The sequence below is a fragment of the Carcharhinus amblyrhynchos genome, chromosome 10 (genome assembly GCF_965287045.1).
Source record: "Carcharhinus amblyrhynchos chromosome 10, sCarAmb.v2.hapA, whole genome shotgun sequence".
NCBI lineage: Eukaryota > Metazoa > Chordata > Chondrichthyes > Carcharhiniformes > Carcharhinidae > Carcharhinus > Carcharhinus amblyrhynchos.
Window position 1 is genome coordinate 93,475,359 of NC_137333.1, and position 18,771 is coordinate 93,494,129.

The window sequence follows — 18,771 nt, forward strand, 5'->3', positions numbered from 1 at the left end:
GGGACTAGAAGATCCCACCAGAAGCGAATGGTGAGCCACCTCTGCCACCGGAAAGTGCGCCGTGGAGGCGCAGAGAATCCCAGCCCTTAATATTTAACATCAAGTATGATTCAGTAATTGAACTAACTGTACTAAAACTTACGGTGACAACAAAGCTATTATCTGTTAGGCTCGCAGTGTGATGCATCTGGAGGTACTGGAAGCTACATGTATCAATTCACAGGGCCCTGTACCACCATTAACCAATGACGGTATATTTCTTGAATGAATCTGAATACGAGTCAATGAACTCTCATACCCAGAAAATATTACTCTCAAATCAATAAATTAATCTCATAAAATCATCTTTCATGAATAGTTAATCAAAATAATGACTTATTACAGTTAATGCTATTTTATCAAAGCAATGACTTATTATGCTATTTAATCTTACTTATGCATTGCTAACTATGACTGTATTCATGTGAACTAAAATTAATATCCCTGTGGAAATACAATTACTGTTCAACACAATGAGGCCCCATTAGTTTATTTAGACATAGGTTAGTAAAACAAATTGGAATGGATCTTCCACAATGAGTGCTTGAAATTTGACATTTATTTTTACGCAATAGCACTTCTGCAGAATACTTAATTTGCTCTAAAAGAAAAGCAGTTAGAATTTTATATTGGGCTAGATACAAAATATACTGGGTTTCCATCACTTACAGAACTGCCCTAAGGCTGTTTAGGTCGAACATTAGAGCTGTGTGTTTAATATAGCTTGGAATGGTCCGAGAATGTTAAATATTTAATGCAATGACATGCATTTTTCCAGGCTTGGGGATTTCCCTTGACCTAGCACCGTTCAGGAATGTATTCAAGCATAGGTTGTGCTCAGTGGCGATTTAATATGCCTCGCTCAATATTTTGGGTCTTCCCCTATCTGCTTGAATAGTTCAATCACTTTTCATTCAAGCTGTAGCAATATCTACCTGAAATTTCAGCAGTATGTCCACGAAGTCAATTACTGTTCATTTTATACACACGAGAGCGAGAGAGAGAGAAACAGAAGAGAAAAACAGAGAGATGGAGGGTGGGGGGAAAAAGGGCGGCATGGTGCCACAATGGTTAGCATTGCTGCCTCATGGTGCCAGGGACCCGGGTTCAATTCCCAGCTTGGGTCACTGTCTGTGTGGAGTTTGCATGTTCTCCCCACGTCTGTGCGGGTTTCCTCCGGGTGCTCCAGTTTCCTCGCAAGATCCAAAAGATGTGCTGGTTAGGTGCATTGACCATGCTAAATTCTCCCTCAGTGTACCCGAATAGGCGTCGGTGTGTGGAAACTAAGGGATTTTCACAGTAACTTCATTGCAGTATTAATGTAAGCCTACTTATGACACTAATAAATAAACTTAAACTTAAGAGGGAGAGGACAGGAAAAAAAGGAAAAGAGTGAAAAGAGAAAAGGGAAGAGACTATGCTCAGGCAAGAAATTCAAGAGCTCCCATTTCCCCTTGGTCATTATTATTTTACATACATTGCACACAAATGGTGAAGCCCACAGGTGGCATGGTGGCACAGTGGTTAACACTGCTGCCTTACAGTGCCAGGGATTCGGATTCAGTTCCAGCCTCAGGTGATTGTCTATGTAGATTTGCACATTCTCCTCTGGGTGCTCCAGTTTCCTCCCACAGTCCAAAGATGTGCAAGTTAGGTGGATTGGCCATGCTAAATTGCCCCTTAGTGTCAGGGAGATCAGCAGGGCAATACGTAGGGTTACAAGATTAGGGGACAGAGCCTGGGTGGGACTGCTGTCGGTGCAGATTCAATGGATTAGTATCTTCCAGCCTCCCCTACTAACTTCTGCGGGAGTTCACCTCTGTTCATCCTGACAGCAGTTTACTTCCAACCCCACAAGGACGTGAAGACTACATTGGATGAAATATACACCATCACAAATAGCCTCGAGACAAAACATTTCAAGGCTTTGTACATCGTGGCTGGGAACTTCAATCAGGCCAACAGTGTACTACTAAGTTACCACCAACACATCCCCTGTTCCACCAGAGGCTCAAACATCCTGGACCACTGTTACACAAATTTCAAGAATGCATACCGCTCTATCGCACACCCACATTTTGGTAAATTAGACCACAAGACAGGGCTCCTGATCCCAGCTTATACGCTAAAACTGAAATGGGAGAATCCGTCAAAGAAAATCATGCAATGTTGGTCTGAGGAATTGGATGATCTCCTGCAGGACTGCTTAGTGTCTAGTCAGTATTTGAAAACTCTGCGACCAGCCTGAATGAGTATGCCACTATAATAACTGACTTCATTAGCCAGTGCGTAGAAGGCTGTGTGCCAAAGGAGCGAATTCACATGTTTCCCCACCTCAAACCATGGATGAATAGGGATATCCACTGCTTTCTGGAGTCCAGGTCTAAGTTCAAGTCAGGCAATCCTGAACTATACAAGAAAACCAGATATGATCTAGAGATCCATCAAAGATGCCAAAAAACAGTACCGCTCCAAGCTAGAATCCCAAGCTAGCCACACGGACTCCCATTGACTATGGTGGGGTCTGCAAGATATAAGAGGCTATAAGGCGAAGGCAGGTAAAATCACCTGCTCCAGTGAGTTCTTCCTGATGAGTTCAATGCATTCTACACCCATTTTGAGCAAGAGGTCAGCGAGAGCACACCCTCCATCCCAGAAGCCTTGGATGAACCTATATCTGAGGTCACCATTAGCAACGTCAGAGTAGCCTTCTCAAAAGTCAACCCACGGAAAGTAACCGGCCCAGTTGGGGTATCCGGACGTGCACTCAGGTTCTGCATGGACCAGCTGGCAAAGGTATTCACAGGCATCTTTAACCTCTCTTTACAACAATCTGAGGTCCCAATCTGCTTCAAGAAGACGACTATCATCCCGATACCAAATAAAAGCCAAGCAGCATGCCTTAATGACAATCAAACAGTGGTTCTGACATCTATCATTATGAAGTACTTCACAAGGTTAGTTATGCCACAAATCAATTTCTGTCTCCCAGATCGCCTGGACCATTACAGTTCATCTATCACTGTAACAGGTCCACAGACACCATCTCCCTGGCCCTACATTCAACCCTAGATAACAAAGACACCTATGTCTTTGTTAGGTTATTCATAGATCACAGCTCAGTCTTTATTACCATTATTTCTATAAGACCCATCTCCAAACTTCATGGCCTGTGGCTCAGCTCCTTCCCCTGCAACTGGATCCTAGACTTCCTAACCAAACACTGCAGTCAGTAAAGATAGGGGACAACACCTCCTCCACAATCATCCTCAACACCAGTGCTCCACAAGGCTGTGTCCTCAGCCCCCTACTATACTCCATATGTACCTCCAACTATATGGCCAAATTCCCATCCAACTTGATTTTCAATTTTGCTGATGACACCACCATTGTGGGTTGGATCTCAAACAATGCCAAGACGGAGGGCAGGAAAGAAATAGAGAATCTGGTGAACTGGTGCAACATCAATAATCTGTCCCTCAATTTCAACAAAATGAAGGAGAACATGCTGCCGTCTACATCAACAGGGGCAAAATAGATAAAGTCGAGAGCTTCAAGTTTTTAGGTGTCCAGATCACCAACAACCTGTCCTGGTCCCTATAGTTAAGAAAACCCACCAACACCTCTACTTTCTCAGGAGGCTAAGGAAATTTGGCATGTTCCACTACAACTCTCACCAAATTCTACAGATGTACCCATAGAAAGTATTCTTTCTGGTTGTACCAAAACTTGATATGGCTCCTGCTCTGTCCAAGACCACAAGAAACTACAAAGGGTCGTGAATGAAGCCAAGTACATCACTCAAACCAGCCTCCCAACCGTTGACACTGTCTACCCTTCCCGCTGCCTCGGAAAAGCATAATCAAAGACCCCACACACCCTGGACATACTCTTGCCAGCTTCTTCCATCGGGAAAAAGGTACAAAATTCTGAGGACGTGTACCAACTGACACAGGAATAGCTTCTTCCCTGCTGCCATCAGGCTTTTGAATGGACCTACTTCACATTAAATGGATCTTTCTCTACACCCTAGCTATGGCTGTAACACTACATTCTGCACTCTGTCCTTTCCTTCTCTATGAACGGTATGCTTCGTATAGTGTGCAAGAAGCAATAGTTTTCACTGTATACTGATACATGTGACAATAATAAATCACATTAAATCAATGGCCTCTTTCTGTACATTAGGGATTCTATGAACCTGAGAGATTGGACCTTACGAGTCTAAGGGCAGGGCTACAAATAATCCAGTTATGCTCTAGAATATGGGCCACTCCACTGGCTGGGGGAGAACACAATCGAAAGAGGAGCCCGAGGACTCCACATCTGGGGACGAAACAAACAAGATGCTTCGTCACCCACTCCGCCAGCAACACAGTCCACAGAATGTTTGGGCAAAGATTCAGGAACACAATCTGGTGAATTACACCGACACATCCCGCCAGCTGAGGGAGGATGTGACAGTCGGGTCCCCGGACCATCAAAGGACTGCCCCAGGCCAGGCCCCCGCTGAAACCCACCTTGATGATGGACCCTCTTATTGCAAAATCCAAAATCCTGCCCCTGGAATTAGGAAGACAGTAGCCAGCTAACACATCTGTGCCTGTTTATAAGTGATCTGGCTCTACATGGAACTTTTTTTATATAGGAAAAGGTCCGGGTCCAGGTCCATAGGGCTCTTAAAATTGGTCTCGCAGGCGGAGGATGTGGTAGTCATTAATCAAAGGATTGAGTTTAGGAGTCAGGAGGTAATGCTGCAACTTTATATGACCCTTGTCAGACCCCGCTTGGAGTACTGTGCGCAGTTCTGGTCGCCTCACTACAGGAAGGACGTGGAAGCTATTGAAAGGGTACAGAGGAGATTTACAAGGATGTTGCCTGGATTGGAAGGCATGCCTTATGAAGATAGGTTGAGGGAGCTGGGACTCTTCTCCCTGGAGAGACGAAGGTTGAGAGGTGACCTGATAGAGGCTTAATAAAATGTTGAGAGAAATAGATAGGGTGGATTCTCGGAGGCTATTTCCCAGGGCTCAAATGGTCGCTACGAGAGGAGACAGGTTTAAGGTGCTGGGGAGCAAGTACAGAGGAGATGTTAGGGGTAAGTTTTTCACTCAGAGGGTGGCGAGTGAGTGGAATCGGCTGCCGTCGGTGGTGGTAGAGGCGAACTCGCTGGGGTCTTTTAAAAGACTTCTGGATGAGTACATGGGAATTAATGGGATTGGGAGTTACAGATAGTTCTACGGCCTGGTAGGTATGGATATGATTGGCGCAACTTGTGGGCCGAAGGGCCTGTTTGTGCTGTAGTGTTCTATGTTCTAAATGTCTGATTGACCAAACAAAGGTTTATTGAGCCGGAGTGCTACTTATTAGGCACTGACAGCAGTTTATTGTGTAACTAATTCCCTGAACAAAGAAGCATAATCACCTCTGGCCTTGCAAGCAGTTGGAGACTGTGACAAACTACAAATCATTGCCACCTAATTAGTTGAATTCAACAACTGTGAGCCTATTTTTAAAAAAAACATTTTTTTAATGGAGGAGGAATAGACCACAAGTATCTGATAAGTGAAGAACACTGGGTTATAATTACTCATAATATGAATGGAGTTAAAATATTGGATGCGAACATATGTCAAGGGCATAATTTTTCTGGTAGTCTAATACATTTGAGGCTGTAGGCAGTCAGAACCTGAAACTGAAAGTAATTGGAATTAGGGATATTAATGAATGTGTGCCGGGCAGCCTGGAATTTCAGAACCCAACGATGTTTAGACTTCACCACGGTGGTTAGCACTGCTGCTTCACAGTGCCAAGGCCCTGGGTTCAATTCCTGGCTTGGGTCACTCTCCATATGGAGTCTGCACGCTCTCCCCGTGCCTGCGTGGGTTTCCTCCGGGTGCTCCGGTTTCCTCCCACAACCTGAAAGACATGCTGCTTAGGTGGATTGACCATGCTAAATTCTCCCTCAATGTACCCAAACTGGCATCCGGAGTGCGGCGAGTAGGGGATTCTCACAGTAAGTTCATTGCAGTGTTAATGTAAGCCTATTTTGTGACACTAATACATAAATTAAATGAAATTAATTATGTTGACAGTGATGGGGAAGGGTAGATTGCAGACTGTGAAACATCAATGGCAGATCTTCTTAACTAAAGTAAAAGCAAAATACTAAAATAAAAACAAGAAGTGCTGGAAGAACTCAGCAAGTCTGGCAGCATCTGTGGAGAGAGAAAGGGAGTTAATATTTTGAGTCCATATGACTCTCCTTTGGAGCAAAAGAGAGGGAGAGAAATGCGATACCTCTCTTTGGCTGCTGGTAGATGTTGAGTTATTTCACATCTCAGAAGAAAACTTGAAATGCTCTCAGTTGTGTTTTTCCAATTTGTTTAAAGTTTTTTTTTGTCACAAGTAAGCTTACATTACCACTGCAATGAAGTTACTGTGAAAATCCCCGAGTCACGACACTCCGGCGCCTGTTTGGGTATTCTGAGGGAGAATCTAATCATGGCCAATGCATCTAACCAGCACGTCTTTTAGACAGTGGGAGGAAAACAGAGCACCCAGAGGAAACCCACGCAGACATGGGGAGAACGTGCAGACTCCACACTGACAGTGATCCAAGCCAGGAATTGAACCTGGTCCCTGGCGTTGTGAGACAACAGTGCTAACCAGTATGCCATTATCCTGGCCCAATTTTCGATAGTGTGAGAAAAGATGCAAAATCCAGAGAATGATGTCCAAAACTTTCTTCTAACTACAACTATAGCTATACACGGTATCACATTTAAACAGCTCCAAACAACCTTCAGAAATAACTCTCCCCAAATTGTTCCACAACAGCTTTATAGATTTTTAAATCTGTAAAAATCCAGTAACTGTTACCAAACCAGTCAGTTACATCCCTTTGGAGTTGCTTCTAAGATAAAGTATGCAGCTTGCTTTTTAAGGCAGGCTTTCTTCACGGATACTTCTTGCTGGGAGTTAAATAACTATCCCTGTTTTCGGCTCAGGTCTAAAACAGTTACTTGTGTAGGTGTCGTTGTCTCCAGGCCAGGCCTGGATAGAGTGGATGTGGAAAGGATGTTTCCACTAGTAGAAAAAGCTAGAACCAGAGGGCACAACCTCAGGCTAAAGAGAGGATCCTTTAAAATAAAGATAAGGAGGAATATCTTCAGCCAGAGAGTGGATCTCTTTGCTGCAGAAGGCTGTGGAGGCCACGTCATTGACTGTCTTGAAGACAGAGAAAGGTAGGTTCTTAATTAATAAAGGGATCAGGGGTTATGGGGGAAAGGCAGGAGAATGAGAATGAAAAAAAATCAGCCATGATTGAATGGTGGAGCAGACTTGATGGCCCAAGTGGCCTAATTCTGCTCCCATGTCTTATGATCTATGGCCTTAAATACATTTCACCCTTTGATCTTCCCTTATGTGACCTATCCTGTTTAGAACTCAAGTCTTACTTACCTTCTTTTTCATTTTAGCTTTCAGAATGCCAAAACAATGTAGACTCACTTATGAACCATTCTTTACACCTTTCTTTCACACTTTGATTCTCTTCCTTTGAAATCTTAACACCTTCTCCAAATACATTCCTGTTCTGTCACCCCTTGTTACTAACTTGTCCAAGGTAAACATATGTTTGCAGTGTTGCTAAACTCATCAGCATATCAGAGGCACGGGTTCCATTAACACAGCCATGCTGTCCCTGCCTTAATTAACATATATTTCTCCACAGTTTTTAAAATATGTAACTAGCAGAAAAACTTGCAATATCTTGGATTTCTCTGATATTTTCATGTCACCAATATTTTCCTCACCATCTGAAGAAGAGACATATGGATTTGAAACATCCACTTTGTTTTTTTCTCCAATTCACCCAAAAAAATTCTAAGTGCTGAATTGGCGAGAAAAATGGTGTAATTTGTGATTGTTCTTTCCAGTGGGAGTTCAAAGTTGAATCTCCCACACTCTGTGCAATGCACAGGTCACAATGGTGAATATCATTAAAAGCTTGGGGCCTATTCACACTGGAGTCTGACAGTTCCAGGCCTCTACGCATGTGCAGTGGCCCCAATCTGTCAGCCTACCGTTTGTTGGCCAGCCCAGGACCCCCTCAGTAGGCGGCACAGTAGCACAGTAGTTAGCATTCCTGCTTCACACCTCCAGTGACCTGGGTTCGATTCCCGGCTTGGGTTACTGTCTGTGTGGAGTTTGCACATTCTCCTCGTGTCTGCGTGGGTTTCCCCCAGGTGCTCCGGTTTCCTCCCACAGTCCAAAGATGTGCGGGTTAGGTTGATTGGCCATGCTAAAAATTGTCCTTTAGTGTCCTGAGATGCGTAGGTTAGAGGGGTTGGGGGTAAATATTTAGGGATTTTGGGGGTAGGGCCTGGGTGGGATTGTGGTCAGGGCAAACTCGATGGGCCAGATGGCCTCTTTCTGCACTGTAGGGATTCTATGATTCAATGCTGCAGAGAATTTAGTCCTGGGCCTGACATGACATTTGAATTACATTACAAATAGATTAAAATCACTTACCCGCTCTTCCTGCCAGTTTCCAGCGTGGTCATAACCGCGCCTGCGGTGGAAGACACGTGTGCATCGGGAACGCATGCACAAGTCCCACGAATTGGCACATGCACGAGCCTCCCATACCAACCCGCCAAAATATTAATGGATTGCAATGGGAGAATTGCCCCCGCTGTGTTTTTCCAGCATTTATGTTTCCACTTCTGATCTTCTCGACATCCTATTTGACCTGAGCTGAGATTCAGGTTATAATCTCCATGAGAGATTATCATCTGAATGATCATCTGTTTCCTTCCAGCCCTCTGATGTCACGCCCCGCCTTGCCCTGCCTTGGTGTATCCACCATTAGAACCTTCCTCCGCATCTGTTCTCATTTCCAGATTTGACCGAGTGTAGGGTGTCAAAATTTGCTGATGACACCAAGATTGGTGGAACGGCAAATTGCGCGGAGGGTATGGAGAGTCTGCAGAAGGATCTAGGTAGGCTGGGAGAATGGGCCAGGAACTGGCAAATGGAATTTAATGTCGGCAAGTGCGAGGTGGTCCACTTTGGTAGGAATAATGGTAGGAAGGACTATTACTTACGTGGAGAAAAACTGCAGCAGGCGACGGTGCAGAGGGACCTCGGGGTCCTTGTGCATGAGTCGCAAAAACCCAGCTTGCAGGTGCAGCAGGTGTCAGGAAGGCGAATGGGATTCTGGCCTTCATAGTGAGAGGGATTGAATATAAAAGTAAGAAGGTCTTGCTGCAGCTGTATAGGGCATTGGTGAGGCCGCAGCTGGAGTACTGTGTGCAGTTTTGGTCGCCGCACTTACGCAAGGATATTTTGGTCTTGGAGGGAGTGCAGAGGAGGTTCACTAGGCTGATACCGGAGTTGAGGGGGTTGAGCTATGAGGAGAGGCTGAATAAACTAGGCTTGTACTCGTTAGAGTTTAGAAGAATGAGGGGAGATCTCATTGAGACATATAAGATGATGAATGGGATGGATAGGATAGAGGTGGAGAGACTCTTCCCGCTCAGAAAGGACAGTAGGACTAGGGGGCACAGCCTCAAGATAAAGGGGGGGCGGTTTAGAACGGAGTTGAGGAGGAACTTCTTCACTCAAAGGGTGGTGAATCTCTGGAATTCTCTGCCCGTTGAAGTGGTGGAGGCTGCCTCGCTAAATATTTTTAAGACGCGGGTTGATGGGTTTTTGATAGGAGAGGGGATTAAGGGTTATGGGGAGAGGGCGGGAATGTGGAACTGAGCCACGACAGATCAGCCATGATCTTATTGAGTGGCAGGGCAGGCTCGAAGGGCTAGATGGCCTACTCCTGCTCCTATTTCTTATGTTCGTATGTTCTTATTATGTTCTTAGATGGTGGCCTCATCATAATGTCACTGGACTAATTATCCAGAGGCCCTACACTAATACCCCAGTTACATGGGTTCAAATTTCATCATGGCAGCTGGTGGAATTTAAATTCAACTTAAAAAAACATGGAATTGAAAACTAGTCTCGGTAATAGTGATCATGATACTGTCATCTGATTTATTTGTCTGGATTAAACTCCATCTGCCACCTGGCGGAGAGAAGGCAGATGGAGTTTAATCCAGACAATTCTGAGGTAATGTATTTGGAAGGTCTGATACAGATGGGAAATATATTGTAAATGATAGAACCATTAAGAGCATTGCTAGGCAGGTGGATCTGTGTGTACAGGTACACAGGTCTTTGAAAGTGCTTAAGAGCACTGCTAGGCAGAGAGATCTGGGTATACAGATACACAGGTCACTGAAAGCGGCAATGCAGGTTGAGAAGGGCATTGAGTTTAAAAATTGACAAGTCGTGTTGCAGTTTTATAAAACCTTAGTTAGGCCGCGCTTGGAATATAGTGTTCAATTCTGGTCGCCACACTATGAAGGCTTTAGACAGGGCACAGAAAAGATTTACCAGGATGTTGCCTGGTTTGGAGGGCATTAGCCGTGAGGAGAGGTTGGAGAAACTTTGTTAGTTCTCACTGGAATGACTGAGGTTGATGGGCAACTTGATAGAAGTCTACAAGATTATGAGGAGCACGGACAGTATAGGTAGTCAGAAGCTTTTTCCCAGGCTGGAAGAGTCAATTACTAGAGGGCAGAAGTTTAAAATGCAAAAAGCAAGGTATAAAGAAGATGTATGAAGCAAGTTTTTTTTACCCAGAGGATGGTGGGTGCCTGGAACAGGGAAGTAGTGGAAGCAAATGCAATAATGATTTTTAAGGGATGTCTTGACAAATACATGAATAGGATGGGAATGGAGGGATATGGTCCCCGGAAGGGTAGGAGGTTTAGTTCAGTAAGGCAGCATGGTTGGTGCAGGTATGGAGGGCTGAAGGGCCTGTTCCTGTGCTATAATTTTCATTGTTCTTTGTTCTAATGACTTTTCGGGAAGGAAATCTGCCATCATTGACTGGTCTGGCCCACACTTTGTATTTAATATGCAGTCAAGAAATTAATTTCATTTTAGTTTAAAACTCACCCATTGCCTTCAGAAGAAATGTTCAGCAAAGGTGTCTTGTCATTGAAATCACCGCCTCTCGATTTGGAGTTGAAGAGTTGGCATTCTAAACTTCTTGGAGTATTGGAGTGGAGCCTAAAATGAAGGAGGGATGGAGGAATTTAGTCTGAAGATCTTTCAGGTACATTGGCCCACAATTTCTTACCATGGTGAAATCGACGAGGCATGCCGTAAACACTGCTGTCTTGGCCACTGACCTTGCCAATGCTGATTCAAAGAAGAAAAGTAAAATAAAGAACAATTGGCATTTACACAGAGTCAATTTGTGACGACCAAAACATCTCAACATACCTCACAACCAGTAAATTACTTTTGAAGGGTAGTCACTCTTGCGAGGCAAGAATTGCTGTAACCAATTTTCTTACAACAAACTCCCACAACCAGCAAAGTAATGACAACCAGAAAATGAGCGGCATTTTCCAGCCCTTTCCACTGATGGGATCTTCCAGTCCCTCCAAAGTCTGCCCCCGCAATGTGTTACCTGGTGGTGGGATTGGGAAGTCATGCAAATTGCCACTGACTTCAGCGGGAGGGGAAGATCCCAGACTCTGACAAAGGGTCATCCAGACTCGAAATATTGGCTTCTATTCTCTCTCCACAGACGCTGTCAGACCTGCTGAGATTTTCCATTTTTGATTTACTCCCTCCACCACTGACACACATTAGTAACAGTGTGTACCATCCACAAGATGCACTGCAGGAAATCACCAAGCCTCCTGCGATTGCATTTTTCAAACAATTGCTACCATCTAGATCGAGAAGGGCAGCAGGCATGTGGGAACACCGCCAGCTGGAAGTGATGGACAGAACAACTGAACTGCAAAAGTGAGCCATTTGCCATTCCAGTTTGGAAATATATTGCCATTCCTTCACTGTTACTGGGTCAAAACTCTAGAACACCCTCCCTAACAACACTGTGGGTGTACCTGCACCACATGGACTGCAGTGATTCAAGAAAGCAGCTCACCACCATCTTCCCAAGGACAGTTATGAATCAGCAATAAACGCTGGCCTTGCCAGCGACTCCCAGATCCTTTGAATGAATAAATGTAAAAAAAATTCCTCCTCATATTGCTCCATCGAAATGTCCCAATGTTTCATGTGATGTTAATGTGCCTTTAGGAGATTTTTTTTAATCAAGCTCACAGCCTCAGGTGATGTCATTGTTAGGAGCAGAAAAAAAATACTGTGTGCCAGTCAGGTGACAAGGGTTTTTAGTTTCAGTTTTTAGCTTCAGCAAGTTAGAATTGGGTTTTAGAAGGGGCAGCAAGCTAAAAGAAGTGTTTTCCTTCTCTCCCTGTTGTTTCGAAAGTCCTATTGGATTCCTGAAGGGTGAAAATCTGTTCTTGGGGGCTGGACTAGTGTCTTTCTGGTTCTTTGAAAGGTTGTCTTGTTTTCAGACTGTTCTGAATCTCAAGAACAGGACTACAGAATTCAACTCATGATCTCGATCCCAGTGTCAAGTAAGAATTCGTCTGCGCTGAGTTAAACCTGTGAAGAGGGTTTTTTGTTGTCTATGGGTTTTGGTTTTAATTGGAGCACATTAAAGATATTTATTAAGGATTATACATTATTGTGGTTGTTTTGCTTCTTGTTTGTAACCGATAAAAGTTCTTGCTTATTTTCTTACTATACATAGAACATAGAACATTACAGCGCAGAACAGGCCCTTCGGCCCACGATGTTGCGCCGACCAGTTACAAAACAATGACCCACTAACCTAAACCAATCCCTTCTCGTCCATAAACCTATCCACGGATCTCTTAAACGCCCCCAAACTAGGCGCATTTACAACTGCAGCAGGCAGGGCATTCCAATCCCTCACCACCCTCTGGGTAAAGAACCTACCCCTGACATCCGTCCTATAACTACCACCCCTTAATTTAAAGCCATGCCCCCTCGTGCTAGATTTCTCCATCAGAGGAAAAAGGCTATTACTATCCACCCTATCTAAACCTCTAATCATCTTATATGTTTCAATAAGATCCCCTCTTAGCCGCCTTCTTTCCAGCGAAAACAACCCCAAATCCCTCATGTTAACTATATTCTTAAATAAACTTTATTTGATAAAAGCTCCCTAGTGGGTCACTTGAATCACACCTAAAGTGAAACATCTCATCTTATCCTAGCCAAATTCAAGGTACAAAACTTACAATTCAGTCAGGCTTCATAAAACACTTGAGTTTCTAACCTCAACCTTAACACTAGGATGCACCTTTGCAATAATGCCTGTCCCAAGAAATCCTGGTTGATTAACTAAAGGGCAATCTTACCAAATGCAGCAACAAAAAGTTAAGAATGAAGTCAAAACCAACTTGTTTAAAAATACAAACTGACTTGGCTGGTGCAGGATGACGGTTAGCATTGCTGCCACACAGCTCCAGAGTCCCAGGTTCAATTCCCAGCTTGGGTCACTGTCTGTGCAGAGCCTGCACATTCTCCTCGTGTCTGTGTGGGTTTCCTCTGGGTGCTCTGGTTTCCTCCCACAGTCCGAAAGTCTTACTGGTTAGCTGCACCGGTCATGCTAAATTCTCCCTCAGTGTACCCGAACAGGTGCTGGAGTGTGGCGACTAGGAGATTTTCACAGTAACCTCATTGCAGTGTTAATGTTAGCCTACTTTGTGACACTAATAAGTAAACTTTAAACTGGTGCATTGAGCCAGTAAATATTTTGTGATGGTTCCCAATCCGTGGCGAATTTTAAATTGCCTTAACTCATCAACAATTCTGCAAAAAAAAAATTGATTCCACCAGCAAGGTCCTGATTTTTAATCTGGATTCCCTCTTCCCGGTTCCCACGTTTCCACTCCAGTTTCCACAGCCTTCCTCATTAAATATTGATCAAGGTATTGATGAAGAATTTCATTTCCATATCAGATGGTTCTTTTGTAACATTCCCCTTTGATCCCCACCCACAGGCAACAAACTCCAAGGCTAATAAATCTATCTTCTCCAGATTAAACGATAAAACATGTCCAACGGCAAAATGAAATATTAAGTCATAACAGCGAGGCCTAACCTTGACATTTAAACCTCATTCTGCAAATGGTAAAAATACTACTCATGACTCATTCCTCACTTGTCACATTTATACCTGTGCTCACAATACTGCACCTGTAAAATGATAATTCTCCTGACATCCTACTGATTAAGAGGTGATGGCATCCTCACCCCCCCATGCAGCGCAGACCCTCACGTCGTTCGTCGCATTCCGATTTTCCAGCCGCGATTGCCCCAAAACCGGAAAATCCCGCCCACTCTCAACAGACCGCTGTATGGTCCGGCTCCCACCCAGTATGATTCCCGTGGCGAAACGGGATGGAAAAATTCCACCCCACGGGTTGGTCATAAGAGCGAAGAAGAAAATTAGCCACTCTCAATCACGTGGGAATGTCCGAGTCCACAGTTTTACGGGCCCGTCCTGCCATTCAATCAGTGAGGCAAGCTGGTGAGGTGGGGGCGAGAGACAGGACATGAGGATTGTGCTCGGTTTTACGCCTCTCGCAATCTTGCCAGCACTGCTCTGCAGGCAAGGTCAGCTCAGAAAGGGCACAAAGTCAAATATTTATGACATCGTTATCATGTCATTAGCGAGTCCCAGACACTACCATCCAGGTTCACTTGGACTTAACGCCTCGCCAGCCAAGGTCGCCACCAGCGAGAATCACGGATAGTCCCCATCAATGGAGGCCAGACATGATGGCCTCACCAGTGTGACCAAAGGCCACTGAATACTCCCCAGTGGTTGGGGGCAGGGCCAGGCAGTGCCCACTTGTCCTGAGGGGAGTGGGGCCTGAGGCGGTGAGGCTTGAGAAGGGTGGAGAAGGAAGGGGATCTCCGAGGGGGATAGGGAAGGGGAAAACTCTGCAGAAGAGGGCGTTGATCAGTGGGGGCAGCTATCGGAGTGAGGGGCAGAGATTGAGGGGGGGTGGGGGGAACTTTGCAGCAGCAGGGATCGGCAGTGGGGTCAGTGATTGGCAGGGTGTAGTGATGTCTTGGGGGGGGTGGTGATGGAGCGGAGGAGAATGGCACAGGAAGCATCAGTGGGGTGGTATGAGGGAGTGGTGCGGGTGACAGGAGATCACCCAGTGCACTGGTAGATTGGGCGCCTGCGCAATGGCGCCCTGAGAACTCAGCAGCCGGTTTCACTGGTGAACTGAGGGTCCCTCCACCCTCCCACCCCATACCACTTCCCCCCACCACCCCTCCACACACTGTCCCCCCCCACCTTTTTCCCACAAACAAGAATCACATCTTGACACTTAAGTGCCATAAGATTATGACTACAAGCTTGCCCAAAAAAATCAGCACAATTCTCTCCCATTTTCTTACTCGATGTTATTGCCAACAGGGTCACATGTGGCTGTGATGCCCCCTCTCTGGCAGCTAATTAACTTGCCAATGTGCATTGCCTTGGCATAAGCAAAGAGATCAGCGACTTCCACTAGGCTCTTGGAAAGCTGCTACTACTCAATGGACAATCTCCGAGTGCACACCTTCATCAGAGGGTAGAAGGAAGCACAACTTCTTCTTCAATTGCTGGAGTTTAGACACTTCTTTCATTGGAAGTAAATGCAGAGAGAATTCTAGACAAGACCAATGTTCACATAGCTACTCTTCCAGAAACAGTTGCTGGATCACTGTGAGAAGTGGAAAGCCCGATCAAGTTTACCCTTCTTCACCCAAAGTTCCCAGGAGCAAATGTAAAAATGACCCAATTAACTGCATTGTTCATCAGAGTGTTGTTGACCCAGCAATTGCAACTCACTCCATAAACCAATCTCAAGACAACTCATCGTATAGACATATCTTTAGGTATCAAACTGATTAGTCATTTTCATCAACACTTTACGATGAGAGCAACTAACCCAAGTGACCACCCAAGTCCCAAAAATATTAACATGCAACAAGGTGGCACAGTGGTTAGCACTGCTGACACACAGCACCAGGGATCCGGGTTCAATTCCTGGCTTGGGTCACTGTCCGTGTGGTGTTTGCATGTTCTTCCCGTGTCTGTGTGGGTTTCCTCCGGGTGCTCCAGTTTCCTTCCACTGTCTCAAAGACATGCAGGTTAGGTGCACTGGCCATGCTAAATCCTCCCCCAATATATCCAAACAGGCACCGGAGTATGGCAACTAGGGGATTTTCACAGTAGCTTCACTGTAAGTCTACTTGCGACACTAATAAATAAAAAATAAACATTCCTCAGAAACACCCAAATGCAAACCAGTGTGGGAACCTAACATCAGACAACCAGGAATCTATCTAGACCGACACATCTCTTGGACATTAAGGGGTAATTTACCATGACCAATCCACCTAACCTACACATTTTAGAGTGTGGAAGGAAACCAGAGCACTCTGAGGAAACCCATGCAGGCATGGGGTGAGAACATGCAAACTCCATAGACAGTCACACAGTGGTTAGCACTGCTGCCTCACAGTGCCAGGGATCCAGGTTCGATTCCCAGCTTGGGTCACTGTCTGAGTAGAGTCTGCACGTTCCCCCCATGTCTGCATGGGTCTCCTCCGGGTGCTCCGGTTTCCTCCCACAGTTCGAAAGATGTGTTGGTTAAGTGCATTGGCCAAGTTAAATTCTCCCTCAGTGTACCTGAACAGGCGTCGGAGTGCGGGACTAGGGGATTTTCACAGTAACTTCATTGCTGTGTTAATGTAACCTACTTGTGGCACTAATAAGTAAACTTTTAAAACTCTAAAAATGCTGGAATTGAACTCGGGTCCCTGGCACTGAGAGGCAGCGATGCTAAACACTGTGCCCAGAATTCTCCACAGCATCCTCTATTAACCCCTCAAAAAGCTGAGCATTTGTGGGAACTTCATGTGCGTAAGTTGGTGACCATGCGATTGTACATTACAACAACAAAGACACTTGAAAAGGACTTCATTGGCTGTAAAATGGTGTGGGGAGGTCAAGAGAGACACTTTATCAACATGAGTTGTTTTATCTCATGTCAAGATGCAGTGAGACCTAATCATTTGGCATTTATGAAGTGCACACAATAAAAATAAATAAATCCCCCAGACACTGGGTCGCACAGCAATATTATTATAAGGTACCTTGCATGCTGTAAATATCATTATATTCACTGGCTAAAACAGCATTGTACTTGTTGCTGTAACATGGGTGGACAACTGGACAGTACACTTCCCCTGAGCTGAAAAACATTCAACTACCAGGTTAGAAATATAAAGTACATTCTTTGTGAAGTTCTGTAGTCACTGAAAACATCAAATGGATGAGAATGTGCCTCATAATGCGACTCTTGGACATTGTTCGTTGAAAATAAAATGGAAAAGCTGTCAAAATGATAAGTCGCCTCACGGCTATAGTTCATTTCTTTGAATTACCAATCATCTTGTTTCTATAAATTTCCCCTTTTTCATGGCCCACAGTGAGGCAGGACTTTATCTGGGTCATGAAAAAGATTGGCAATTCAAGGAAGGTCTGGTGCGTGGATGGCACCTTCTGGGTTGGCCTTCCTGCACATTTCCCATTAATCATATCCCGTTACCAAAAGTTGCAGCTTAATTTATCACCAAAGCTAAAAGTTAATAGCAGTCTTCACCTCCAGTCTTCGAGTATGGACATTAACAATGAGCATTAGATAGGCTTTCATGACTTTGGAAGCATTACAACTGAGCCCAATGTCCACATTGATATATTTAGAGAGAGGTTTGTGATAACAATCAAAATGGCAAACTATGCCTTCCCATCCCTCATTTTTTTCCCCAAAAATATACTTTATCCAGAGGAAATCTGCAAGAACATTACAAACATTCCAAAATGTAATCATTTTCAGGTTCTTTACATACATCAAGTAACATTCTGAGATGCTTCAATACAGTAAAGTTGCTCACTACATTTTCAGGTTCCATGTCAGCTGCAAAGTTTGAAATTATGTTCTGTACGCCCAAATCTAGGTCATTAAAGCAAAGAAAAGTGTATTAGTCATAAGTAGGCGTACATTCACACTGCAGTGAAGTTACTGTGAAAATCCCCCAGTCGCCACTCTCCAGTGCCTGTTCAGATACACTGACATTTTTGGACTGTGGGACGAAACCAGAACACCTGGAGGAAACCCACGCAGACACAGGGAGAATGAGCAGACTCCACATATACAGTGACCCAAGCTAGGAATCAAACCCTGGTTCCTGGTGCAGTGGGACAGCAGTGCTAACCACTGTGCCGCCCCACATGGATCAAAAAGAGCTGTGGTCTTAATACTGATACTCTTCGGAACACTGATCTATACTTCGGAAAAACAATGTTCCTCACAATTCTGCCTTCTGTCCCGATGCCGTTTTTGTTATGCAAGCTGTCACTTTAATCCCTGGGGCTTTTATTTTGCTGACCACTAATTTTATATGGACCATATACAGGCTATGACAAGGCAAGGCATCTAAGACACGAATTGATGACAAGTTGGCAGCTGTCTGATGCTTTTATGCTTTGTCATTCCAGCGTCTCAGCTCTCTCAGCTATATAAAACCCTGGTCAGACCCCACTTGGAGTACTGTGCTCAGTTCTGGTCACCTCATTACGGGAAGGATGTGGAAGCCATAGAAAGGGTGCAGAGGAGATTTACAAGGATGGTTTAAGTAGCAAGTCTTATGAGGATAGGTTGAGAGAGCTCAGCCTTTTCTCCT

General features: G+C 44.7%; 1 protein-coding gene across 1 annotated transcript in view; it reads right to left on the reverse strand.

Annotated features, from left to right (window-relative positions):
- Window positions 1-18,771, reverse strand: part of oca2 (oculocutaneous albinism II) — a 358,743-nt gene that overhangs the window by 302,954 nt on the left and 37,018 nt on the right. Inside the window, exon 2 of the mRNA XM_080197616.1 lies at window positions 11,065-11,178. Within this exon, the coding sequence (XP_080053742.1) occupies window positions 11,065-11,178 (114 nt within the window). The remainder of the gene's footprint in view (window positions 1-11,064; window positions 11,179-18,771) is intronic.